This window comes from Mustela erminea, chromosome 8 (genome assembly GCF_009829155.1).
Source record: "Mustela erminea isolate mMusErm1 chromosome 8, mMusErm1.Pri, whole genome shotgun sequence".
Classification (NCBI taxonomy): domain Eukaryota; kingdom Metazoa; phylum Chordata; class Mammalia; order Carnivora; family Mustelidae; genus Mustela; species Mustela erminea.
Genome location: NC_045621.1, coordinates 38,228,028 through 38,241,448, shown reverse-complemented (window position 1 = coordinate 38,241,448; position 13,421 = coordinate 38,228,028). Strand labels below are relative to the sequence as shown.

The following is a 13,421-nucleotide window of genomic DNA, read 5'->3' as shown; positions in this document are numbered from 1 at the left end:
GTTTTAACAAACTTCCCCAATACTTAAATCATGAACAAAGTCTTGTTGACTAATTAGGCTTACTTGTTTTAGTATATAACACTCTAGTTCTAACTGTTAAAATGTTAGGTATCACAAAATAACTTAGTTTCCTTGTCTAATCGTATCATAGTACTCTCCTATCAAATCATTAACAATGTCCATTTCTAAGTTTTTTTGTCATTTATAATCATTTTTATTCTCTTATAAAATAAGTAATATTTTAAGCAGTACATTATTCTAAGGGATGCTTATATCATATTTAATTATATGTAATTGTCATATTCTGTATATATTTTATTTATAATTTTTATGTATTTGCACATATGACACATTCATATTTATATATTATATATTCTCTTTATCTATATAAATACATTTCTATGTTATATATATTTTTATATTATACATATGTATGTAATTTAAATTATTTATTTGTAAATAAGCAAAACACATGAAATGTACACTTACATACATGTTGGTGTGTTATATGTGTGTTTCCAGAATCTGCCGATTTCTGAACACCTGCACTGCTACCGGCTCAGTCCAGTCTAGCAACACCCTTGCCTAGGTCATTACAACAGCCTCCTTACTGATCTCTCATCCCACCTCCTGAAGTCTATTCTCCACGTTGTTAACAGAGCAATCCTTTAAAAACTTAACTGAGATTATATCATTCCCCAACTCAAATTCTCCAGTGTCTTTTCCTCTTATTGAGACAAGAATCTAAAACTTTTATCATGGCCTATGAGGTCTCCATGACCTTAAAAATCACTTTCCACTCGCTTTCCTTAGCGCCCCAGCCAGTAGTCCCCTTGCCATTCCTTGAAAGATCCCACACATCCTGCCTCAGCCTTTTGGCCGGAGGTCTTCTCAGCCTAAGCACCATGGATTATTCCTTCACCTCATGTGACATCTACTTATGTTTCAGCTTGTCAATGAGGCTCTCACTGGCCACCCCATATAAGATGGCATGTTTCTGCTTATGCTAGGTTGTTGCTCAGTAAGCATATTTGCTGCAAGCATTTCACTACAAACATTTTGCTGCTTGACTAACTGATCGTGCGTAAGGCAACTCTGCCATGAAAGATAAAATCATGAAAAATAAAAGAGGGATATCCATTAAAAAGGACATAATGAAACATGAAAAATGAATAGCAAAATTCAAAGGACTTTATCAGGCAATTCAAAAATATTTGAATACATTCAAAATGTGTAGTGCAGATTCATGGCAATACTCTACAAGGAACTAATTTTATTTTGTGAATTATACCCAAGCACTTGTCTTCAAAGTCTTTTGCTCATAGTATTATACATTTTATTTTTACTTGTTGATTTTTCTCCTTGTTCAGCATGGCATTTTTTTCTTTTTCCACTAAAATTTCCTCCATCATTAAGAGAAGTATCAGTTTCCAAATACTGGGATGCATATCTGTAACTGAGCTTTGTATTGCATTGTGAAAGTTTCCTACAGTGTTGTTTATTCTGAGAATATTGTCACATGCCCATTGACAGACATTCCAAAATTCTATGGGAAATGTAGGCTCAAAGTGTACCACTGTATAAACAATTATGAAGGCAACAATTTTATGTAATAGAAAAATGTGAGTACTGAGTCAATGAAGAAATGAAACCAAACTGCTGACCAGTTATTTCTGAATTTTTTATGACCTTACAGCCAATTAGTTATGTGGGGAAAAATGTAGCAAAAATATCTATGGCAAAGATGCTTATAGTGAAAATGCCAGATATAGTTTCTTTTGCTCTATACCTCCATTACTCTATTTTTTTCCTCACTTGAGCTGAGATGAAGGGAAAAGCATCTGATGTGATATCAAATCAAGTGCCAAGGTCCTGAAGCAGAAAATTATTTAGTTTGTTCGAGGAGGTCAGAATGGTATGTGAAGAAAAGGATGGAAAGAAATGAGATTTTAAGAGGTAATCAGAGGCTTCTAAAATAATATATATTTATTTGTGTATTGTCTATATTACCCTAGCCAGAATGTAAGTTCAATGAGATTTTGTTCACTTCTTTACCCCTAATGGGCAGTTTTGGCAATATATACTTGTTGAATAAATAAATGAAGAATATAAAAAGAAAACAGAATGAATAGGTAGTGAGATATGTCATGTTCATGAATTGGAAGACTCAATATTTTAGATATGTCAATTTTTCCCAAATTAATCCTAAGCAATTTCTATAAAAATTAAATCAGATTTTCAAGGGAACTTGACAAGATGTTACCAAAACTTATATGAAAGTGAAAATGTCCAGAATAGCTAAGATGATTTTGAAAAACAAATTGAAGAAACTTGCTCAACTAGATATCAAGATCTTACAAAGCTGTAGTACTAGAATGTGCTATGTATCGATGCAGAATTAGATAGAGCAATGGCTCAGACTAGAAAGCTCCCCAACAAAACCATATAGACATATGGTGGCATGGTGCATGCCCTATGTGACATTATATTGGAGTAATTGGAGAAGCTGGGACAATTGGTAATCCATGTTGGAAGAAAACTAACCTCTACCTCATATCACACCAAAAAAGTTAATTCCAAAAAGATTAAAGATCTAAATGAGAAGAGAAATAGGAGTATCTTAGCCTGGTATTCCCCAAAGCAGATTTTGAGATAAGGGTTTGTGTTCAGGAAGTTTACTTGTGAAACTGTGTCAAGGATCTGGGATGGGGAACTGGGAAGAAGCAAAGAGTAGGAGAGAAAGCCAACTGGGATGGTTGCCACTATGGTTAACTGGGTCCTGATCCTGGTGGGGATCCTTTGAAGAACTATTTTAAAAAAATGTTCATCTTAGAAATGGAAGAGACTATTTATTCACTGAATCCTGTATTTCTTTGGTTAAGAAATGGATAAAAGCTCAAAATGGATAAAAGACCTCAATGTGAGGCAGAAATCTATCAAAATCCTAGAGGAGAACATAGAAATAACCTCTGACACCAGGCACAGCAGCTTCTTTCAAGACATGTCTCCAAGGGCAAAGGAAAGAAAAGTTCCAAAATGAACTTTTGGGACTTCATCAAGATCAAAAGCTTCTGCACAGCAAAAGAAACAGTCAACAAAACAAAAAGACAATACACAGAATGGGAGAAGATATACGCAAATGACTCTACAGACAAAGGGCTGATACCCAAGATCTATAAAGAACTCCTCAAACTCAACATTCAAAAAACAGATACTCACATAAAAAAAAATGGGCAGAAGACATGAACAGACACTTCTCCAAAGAAGACATACAAATGGCTGACAGATACATGAAAAAATGTTCATCATGATTAGCCATCAGGGAGTTTCATATCAAAACCACATTGAGATACCACCTTACACCACTTAGAATGGCCAAAATTAACAAGACAGTAAACAACATGTGTTGGAGGGGATGTGGAGAAAGGGGGAACCCTCTTATACTGTTGGTGGGAATACAAGTTGGTGCAGCCACTTTGGAAAACAGTGTGGAGATTCCTTAAGAAATTAAAAATAGAGCTACCCTATGACCCTGCAATTGCACTACTGGGTATTTACCCCAAAGATACAGATGTAGTAAAAAGAAGGGCCATCTGTACCCCAATGTTCATAGCATCAATGGCCCCAGTCGCCAAACTGTGGAAAGAGCAAAGACACCCTTCAACAGATGAATGGATAAAGAAGATGTGGACCATTTATACAATGGAATATTATGCATCCATCAGAGAGGATGAATACCCAACTTTTATATCAGCATGGATGGGACTGGAGGAGATTCTGCTGAGTGAAATAAGTCAAGCAGAGAGAGTCAATTATCCTATGGTTTCACTTATTTGTGGAGCATAAGGAATAACACAGAGGACATTGGGAGAAGGAGAGGAGAAGTGAGTTGGGAGAAATTAGAGGGGGAGATGAACCATGAGAGACTGTGGACTCCGAGAAACAAACTGAGGATTCCAGAGGGGAGATGGCTGGGGGTTGGGTGAGACTGGTGGTGGATATTAAGGAGGGCATAGATTGCATGGAGCACTGAGTGTGGTGCATATACAATGAATCTTGGAACATTGGAAAAATGAAAAAAAGTTAAAAAAAAAAAAAAGAAAGGCCATTATCAGGTGATCACTGCAGGCCACCCTCAGACAAGCCACGCTAGCTCCATCCTCTTGACTGGAGAAACCAATTTGTCAGGGACAGATTCCTTCACAACCCTTTAGGCCCAGGCTCCTGGGAAGAGGTCTGCCTCCCCTTCCACCACTGCTTTCCACACATGCTGCCTCCCAATGCCTCTCCTGTGAGGCCAGGAGGTTCACCCAGCTATGGTCAATCTTTATAGTCCTCCTGAGAACATGTAGTCCAGAGGTAGCCTCACCTTCATAATGGGATCTACAGAGAACCCTCATTAACCAACAACATTGATTACAACATTTCTATCTGTAACAAAGAGTCAACAATCAAAAATCACAAAACTTCAAATAAATAAATAAAATATTTTTAAAAAATCACAAAACTTCAAAGAAAGGGACTAGGGTGCCTATGTGGCTCAGTCAGTTAAGCCTCCAACTCTTGATTTTGGCTCAGGTCATGATATCAGGGTCGTGAGATCAAGCTTAGCGTGGAAACTGCTTAAGATTCCCTCTCTTCTGGGGCACCTGGGTGGCTCAGTGGGTTAAAGCCTCTGTCTTTGGCTCAGGTCATGATCTCTGGGCCCTGGGATCAAGCCCCTCCTCAGGCTCTCTGCTCAGCAGGAGACTGCTTCTCAGCAGTATCCCCACCCTCCGCCACCTTCTCTCTCTGCCTACCTCTCTGCCTACTTGTGATCTCTGTCTGTCAAATAAATAAATAAAATCTAAAAAAATAAAGGTTCTCTCTCTTCCCTTCCCTCTGCCCCTCCCCTAACTCATGCACACGTGTGTGCTTTCTCTCTCTTAAAAAAAAAAAAAACAAACAACAACAATCCACATGCCAATTTGTAATTTGTAGTTTTCTGATTTTTTTATCCCTCCCTTTACTTACTGTGCTTTCCTTTTTTTAGCCTTAAGTACATATTTTGTACAATTATATACGTGGATTCCATATTTCACAAAAAGAATTAATTTATTCATTTAAATTACTCACCCAAAATACTCTTGGATGCATCAATATGTAAAGGCTTAACTATTTCTAATGTACAGTTTTTTCTCACCTGCCGTGTAGCAGGAAGAAGGAATTCCTGTAACGCTAGTACATTGGACCTGGGGCAAGGACAGCTAAAGGAGGAAAACATGCCAAATATTTGGGGTACAACAATGACCTAACCTTGCAGAATTAGCCCTTCTCTGTTTCATTATTATAGGCAAATATGGAGCCTCTTACCTTGCATTTAAAACTCAAGATTTCTGCATTGTGGGGCTATGTGAATAAGCACAAGTGTCACTGGGAACAAGTGTTGTGATTCTACCTTAAGCCATGCTGCAAATGAGATCCTTGACTCTGCTTCCAGGTGAAACTTCAAGCTTAAAAAAGAAAGGGAGCTCTGGGTTCATCAGAGCTCTGACCCCATCAGTAGGGGTCACTGTGAATTGTCTGCTGTATACCTCCGGCTGAGCTATGGGGAGTTCATCTGCAGCCAACAAGGTTCTACCCAGTCTTTAGCATGAGCACAAGCTTGTCCAGTCTTTCAAAATTCTCGACTGCTCTACTGAAGCCTTCCACACCCCTGTTTAGGGAGATATTCCTATCACCCCCAAATCTGGCTCTTTCTTCCATTCTGCCGAATTCCTCATGCTAGTCCAGTCAGCAATCATAGACAGTTTTGAAGGTTGTGCATCTTCGCCCAAAATCAGTACTTTGAAGGAAGACTGAGTTTTGGTGGTTGTCAATGTATATGTGGTCTGATTTAAAAGGAAAGAGAAGTTGTGGATGGGTTGGGAGGTGCAGTGGGTAAACAGAGCAGAGAAAAAGGGATGTATGATGAAGCTCATGAGGATGAGTTCAGGTAAATTGAACGTGGATAAAGAAGGGTTGTCAGGATTTGGAGATAAAAGAAAAAATATAGAAAGTATCTTAATGATGCCAGTAATAATACTTAGCCTATATGTAATAATGTGTATATAATATTATTAAGATGTATTCTTTTAAGAAAAGGTATCATTGGAGGGCCTGGATGGCCCAGTCGGTTAAACGTCTGCCTTCTGCTCAGGTCAGGATCCCAGGGTCCAGGGTCCTGAGATCTCAGCAGGGAGCCTGCTCCTCCCTCTCCACCTGCCCTTCCCCCACTTGTGTTTTCTCTCTCTCTCTCTCTCTCTCTCTCTCTCTCTAAAATAAGTAAATATTTAAAAGGTATCATAAACATCATCAGCTAAATACTGAACAAATCATTCACATCATGTATTTAGGTAAAGACAAGAAAGGAAATCTGAAAATAAAAAACACAGGTTATCTCAAGCTGATTCTGGTTTAAGAAATAAGAGAAGAAGCCATAGGAGAAAAAAAAAAAAATCTCTATATACCTGTATTACTGTTTTTAGGTGAAATTCTTTTCATGCCTTTCTCTATTTTCTGCCAAGTAACTATTTCTGAACTCTATGGGCTTGCATTTCTTATATGGTTATCTAACAAAATCCAGTAGTCAGATTTGAAGAATATAAGTCTTTATAACTAACAAGTACAGGTGCCTGTGTGGCTCGTTTGGTTAAGCATCTGCTTTCCGCTCGGGTCATGATCCTGGGGTCCCGGGATGGAGCCCTGAGTCAGGCTTCCTGCTCAGCAGGGAGTCTGCTTCTCCCTCTCTCTTTCCCTCTCCCTCACTTGTGCTCTTTCTCATGCTCTCTCTCTCAAATAAATAAATAAAAGCCTTTATTACAGAAAGAGATGGAGGGAAATTTCTCCTCGGCCTATAGCTGTGGAAGGAGAGAGAGCACTGTGCACCATAAACTAATATGAAGAATATGATTTGACAAATTATTAAATTGAGAAATTTCATTAAAAAGTAAGTCTTATTCTCCAGTAAAATATGGAGATATGTCTATTCATAACCATTACCAATTTGTTCTTTTCTCTGTTAATAAAAATTTGTCCTTGGGAGAGTTAATTTGAATGGGTCTTGTAATATTCGCCCAAATTAGAAATTACCACTTCTCATCAAACCAGTTCCAAAGAAACCTTAATTCTGATTGGCTGTCTTGATAATTCTTGGGCCTGGCCATCAAAATTTTTAAAATTTTAATTCCCATGTAGTTAACATACAGTGTTATACCAATTTCAGGTATACAAAATAGTGATTCAACAATTCCATATTGGCTATCATATTTTAATTGATATCTGGATCCCTAAACTATATAAGTGCTTTTAAGATTTATATTAAATTAGAAAAAAATCCTTGGCATTCTGAGTTCCTCACATGCAAGTAGATAATAAAATGACCACAGATTTCCTACTTAAATAAAGACTTTGAGAGCCTTGTCTCATTTAAGTTCAGGTATTACGTAATGGAGAAAAAAGATATTCATAATAATAAATTTGTACACCATGTAAGAATTTTTTTAAAGTGTAAGAAAATTTTTATTGGAAGAACACTAAATAAGATGTGAAAAAGTAGTCAAAAGTCTCTGTTCTCCCAAAATCAATCTGCATTTTCAAAGCATTTCTTCCTTTTTTTTTTTCTGAGTTTTTGTTTAAACTCTAGTTAATTATCACATATAGTAAAACTGGTTTCAGGGGTAGAATTCAGTGGCTCATCACTTACATATAACATTCAGTGCGTATCTAATTAGGGATTCCAGTGGATTTGGGAAGGAGGTGAAGAGGGGGTCTTTTTGAATTTGATTCTAATATTCACCCCCAGTGAGTCATCAGGATTGTGCTACCTTTGAGATCTTTCTTCTTTTCTGCAGCCCCTTTGCTTGCAAGAGAAAATCTAGTATATAGACAGGCAAAGGCATTGTGTGATTAAAGTGGCAGTTCAATCACAATGTAGTAGTGTGGGTAATATTTTTGAAATTCCAACCTCACATAAAAACAAAAACCCGTGGAATTATAGATGTAAACATTAAAAATAACCAGGTGCTTCAAACATTTGATTCTAGAATCAAAGATGAGATTTTTTTTTAAGTCTTCAGCTAGAAATGGCTATTATAAAAATGATAGGAAACCCAAGAGCCAGAAAGAAAAAAACTGAGAAATTTGAGTACCTAAAAATTTATAACGTCTCTAGGACAATAGAGTCCATTAACAAAACCCAAGAGAAAAACAACAGAGACACCTGGGTGGCTTAGTCAGTTAAGCACCTGACTCATGATTTCGGCATGGCTCATGATCTTAGGGTGGTAAGATCGAACCCCCAGTAGGGCGCCATGCTCAGCAAGGAGTCTGCTTGGGATTCTCTCTCACCCTCTGCTCCCCCACTCCCACTCATACTTTCTCTGTCTCTAAAATAAAGAAATAATATTAAAATAAATAAATAAAAGGAAAACAAATGGGGCAATATATTAGCAACACATATGACAAAGATTTAATGCATATATCAGATAAGCTTTTCTATATTTGTTCAGCAATGTAAGAAAAAGACAAACACCACAACAGGAAACTGACACAGCATTCTATGACTGATACTTCAATAAAGAGGAAAAACGAATGACCAATAACAAATGAAAAATGCTCTACCACCCTCAGAGTGAAGGCTAGTACATGTGAAAGCACCAAATAACACTTTTTATAGTTCAGTTAAAATGTTGAATGTTTTTACTGCTTAGGTATATTAATTTTAAAAGGTAAGAAAAGGAAAAGTATGTATAGAATTACCACATGAAAATATATAAAAATATACTCCAAACTAAGTTAATATATAGAAAAATTCTGGGAAGACATGGACCAATGCTTATAAGAAACATATTTTAAAATCAGAATAAAATGCAACATGAAGATATAACCATTTTTGAAAAAAATCGTTAAAAGACATTCATTTTTTCTTATGAAAGGTATAAAAATGATGATAAGCTTTAGCATTAAACACCACTTCATTTGTAACATAGAAATTAAGCAAATTCTTATTCATTCTTACTTATTTTCTCATTGTGTTTTCCCGAAGTAGAATTGTTTCCAATATCCACGGTATCTAAAAAGTAACAGGTGGTGGTCATATAACTGTAATTTAAAAATAGAAGTTATAAATCTTATGACAATTTACACTGTGGAAAACTTGAGTTTATAATGATCTGAGTATCATTTCTCTGTCTTCCTTCTAAAGGAAACAGACAGGTACTGAACTGATATCAAAAGTCTTCCTTTATTTCTTTGGGACTTTGAAAAGGCTCTTAAGTTCTTAAGGACATCAGTTTCCTTGTTCATGAAATAGGTATAGCAACTGTTATCCTGTTCAGGCTTTAAATTTTTTATGACAATTAAATAAGACCTTATTTATAAAAGCTAATGAGAAATCACTGTATCAGTCAACATTCTGAGGGCATCCTTCAAAACTATATGCTATTTAAGAATAGTTATCTAGAGTCTTTGTTTCCTGACAGGTAAACAGGACCATTTGTCTTTTGAGGCTTTTCCATGGTTGTGACAAAGTGACACTATTATCTACCAGCTGAAGAACTCTTGGATTTTTTTATTCCATGGACAGGGGTGGATGTCCCTGTATAAATCCAATACTTTAGTATTGATTCACTAATATGGTAAATGAGATGCTGCCATTTTTACCAGTGTATTTCTACCAGATCATCCATGTAAATCCACAGGCCCACCTTGTTTATAAGGATCTCTTGCCTCCTTGCCATTCCCAAAAGGCTCAGGTTAAGCAAATGCGGAGAATAGGATTCTGGTATGGATGTATCCCTTCCTTATCAAAGTGTGCTAGGAGTCCAGTGCAGCAGGAAACAAAAACTCTGATTTCAGATTCCTGACATCCTGCAGCTGAGGGCCCAGTGACCTTTCACTTCCATAACCGGCCATTCCATTGGTGAGGTGCCTGATGTCCTTGATCTCTGATTAACTACATACTCAGGGTCTGTGGTATCTGAAGAACCACCTCTACCCCAAGACCCTCAGGCAGCCTTACCCATTATGTCAGATGCTTGGCTACTCTCAGTCCTTTCTCCTTGGTCTCTTGAAATACCTTCTGAAAAACACATGACACAGGAACACTTTGCACTTCCAAGTCCTTGTGGCTCTGCTCCTAAATTATGATTTGTAAAAAGTCTTCATTTGCATCTCCTCTCCTACAAAGATCCTCCCTTCCCCCACCCCTCCACCAAAGGATATCTCCACCCCTGAAATCTCTTTCTTTGTTCCCCATTGTCTTTGACCCTTCCTTTCAATCTAATTTTTTCTCTTTTATCCTTTTCTTTTTGCCCAAATATGTATTTTTGTTCACCTATTTTCATTAATAACTTTTCCTATCCATCCATTTATGACATTTTTAACATACTTTTATATTTATTTTATGTGATATTCTTCTCTAGAAATATTATTTTTATTTATGTATATGTATATATAGAATTAAAATAGATTCTGTAAATATTCTGTATAAATACTATAATAAGGTAAGTTTTGCCAGACAAATTTCCAAATGTTAGGATACAGGAAGTAAACAGTATTTTTCACTTACTCAAGGAGTTTCCTAAGCCTCTTTCAGGTGCCAGGTGCTGAGATAAAAAGATGGGTGCTGATAATAATTCAGACACAAGACTACTAAAGCATCAGTGCTTGTAAATCTTATGAGCCACCAGGGAATTGACACAGAAAAAAATGACTGAATATATTGAAATATGAAGAAGCATGTGCAAGGGTCTAGATTCAGCAAAAACAAGTAACCACAAGGAGTTTAGTATATCTGAGCATGAAGTAAAAGAATAAGGAGCATTGATGGGATGGAGAAAAGAGGCAAGAGCCCTAAGGTAAGTAGCTTTGGAAGTCACATGAAGGAGAACTGACTTAATCCTAAAGGAAGTTAAAGGACATGGGATACAGTTTTGAGAGATCAATTTAGCTAAATCACTTAGAATACATTTGGTGGGAACAAGATTAGAAGGAGAACAGGGACTTGTATATCTAGTTCAGGTGAGCAATGATACAGATATGGTCTAGAGTGTCAGCACTGGGAATGGAGAAGAAGGGACAGGTTGGAGATTTAAAAGGAAGAATTGCACACTGAGATTTTCCCGCTGGCCCGGGCTGGGAGTATTGATAGAGTTAGGTGACAGATGTGGTGTATCAATTGAGGAGATAGCGGTGTCATGCATGACTCCGTGAATTTCAGCCTGAAAGAATGGGAAATTAATAGTGTGCTTTAGAAACGGAACACTGGAGGAGCAGATGCTGATTTTAGGAAGACGGTGTGCTCAGTTTTGGAAATGTCGAGTTTGAAGGTTTTGAAAAACACCTAAAGTGGTGAAGGCTAGGAGCTTCAGAACCTTGGACAGAGATCATTCTGCCGTTGGATGGATGGTCTTAGCTGCATAAAGGATGAGCTTAGCTGCTTAAGAGGACTGGGCTAGGCTGGATATGTTATGTTTAGGTACTATTAAGTTGTGGATGGTGAATGAAATCATAGGAGTGGATGAGATGCCAGGATGATGTTTCTTGTAATCTGGGTGAGTTATAGGGGACACTGATACCTGGGAACACCTTGCCCTGAAAACTCACTGCTATTGTGAAGCATTCCTTGCACCAACATTGCTTTTGTCTCCTGACCATTTCAGAGCCCACAATTTCCCCATCTTGCTTCTCTTCCTTTTACACTCACCATTTTTCAATCATCTTTTAACTCTTTTTTTATATGGTCCTCGGTGTGCCTCTTCATTCTCTTCTCCATTAATTAACATAACATGTGTACTTCTTTCCATCTATTTTCCTATGCTTTTATCCCTGGATCTAGTTTTATTATTGAAGTAATCCTCTTTCTGCTGTCACTTTCTTTTCTATTTTCTTTTTGCTTCTAGTCTGTTTTTCTTAATCTTCTCTTGATCTTTTGGCTGTCTCTACAATTACAATCTTTGTCTTTATATTTTATCTATATTCAGCTTAATCTCACAGACTGCTACTGTCATTCATGAATCAAAGGCCTACTCTTTTGACACTGACCACACTGTTGGCCACTATTACTTTTGTCAGTTCTCTATGGGCTTTTCTACACTGCAAGACTCAGCCAGTCATGGACTTTATTACCATGTTTCTGTACAACTCTTGAGAGTTATCTTGAAAAAATCATCACTCTTCCTCACAAAACTCCCCAATCTGGTGATATTTGGGTTCCATGTCCACTTGAAAAAACTTGAAGTGTACTCAGTCAGACGTCTTCCAATTGGAGACCGCAGCCTGTCTTTTTCATTCTTCCTCCTCCATTATCCATTCAGTGTCACCTCCCTCTTTGAGGAGCACAGCTCTTCTTCCTCTTTTGGCTCCCTCAGACCTGCTGAAAGCAGTCCAAACCTGGGCACAAGTCTATGTATGGGAATGTGTGTGCATCTGTGTGTGTATGTACATGCTATGTTTTGTGGGAAGAGGTAAGTTAAAGAAAGAAGAGCTTTCCCTCTTTGCAGACAGGAAAACAAAGATAATTAATATCATAACTGGCTTCTCCATCAGATGCTTAAATGTTGGCATCTCTTCTAACTCTCTTCCTCTATTCATCTGAAGAGCTTTGAATTCAGAAGAGGATACTGAAGAGAAATAAGAAAATGACAGACTACAGACAGGGACCACTTTGATGTGGTCAAGCCTATTTATATTCACTATTCAGATCAATTGAGAAAACACCTACTCCAATGACTACACCTTATATCCAACAAAGATGTGCTCTGTCACTTTTTCTATCTGGCCACAACTCATTCTCCTTCTTATTTCTCAGTTTTCTGGCCACTTCCCTGACTTACCCATTTCTATCTCCATTACTTGATTCTGTGAACTTCTCTCCCTGATTTCCCTTGTCCTCTGTGTTGTTTTCTCTCTTTTCTCTTGATTTCTTAATCCCTGTGCCTTTTTATTTCTCTCTCTTTTTAAAAAAGACTTTATTTATTTATTTGGGAGAGAGAGAGCATGAGAAGGGGGAGGGTCAAAGGGGAGAAGCAGACTCCCTGCTGAGCAGGGAGCCTGATGTGGGACTCGATCCTGGGACTCCAGGACCATGACCTGAGCCAAAGGCAGTTGCTTCCAACTGAGCCACCCAGGAAACCACGTTTTTATTTCTCTATTCATTCTTTTGGTTCAGCCCTTCCAGGTATTTTGTATACCTTATAGCTGGCACCCCTCCTACCATCTTATTTTTCTTCATGATTTTCATTTTTATCTGTTTATTTATCTATCCATCTAATCATCTATATAGGTGTTAAGTAAGTTTTCTTGCATCAGGCACTGATATAGTCTGCTGATTATATCGCAGGTCCCTTATACCTCCTTTTTGGACTTTGATCACTGGATACAGCTCTTATATTCCTGCCTGT

The 13,421-nt window shown here is 37.5% G+C and overlaps 1 protein-coding gene across 1 annotated transcript in view; it reads right to left on the bottom strand.

The window, feature by feature from the left end:
- SP100 (SP100 nuclear antigen) overlaps positions 1-13,421 on the bottom strand; it is a 98,881-nt gene that overhangs the window by 38,002 nt on the left and 47,458 nt on the right. The window contains exons 14-15 of the mRNA XM_032354323.1: positions 10,040-10,156; positions 9,038-9,091 (exon numbers count right to left, since the gene is read on the bottom strand). Coding sequence (XP_032210214.1) covers positions 9,038-9,091; positions 10,040-10,156 — 171 coding nt within the window. The remainder of the gene's footprint in view (positions 1-9,037; positions 9,092-10,039; positions 10,157-13,421) is intronic.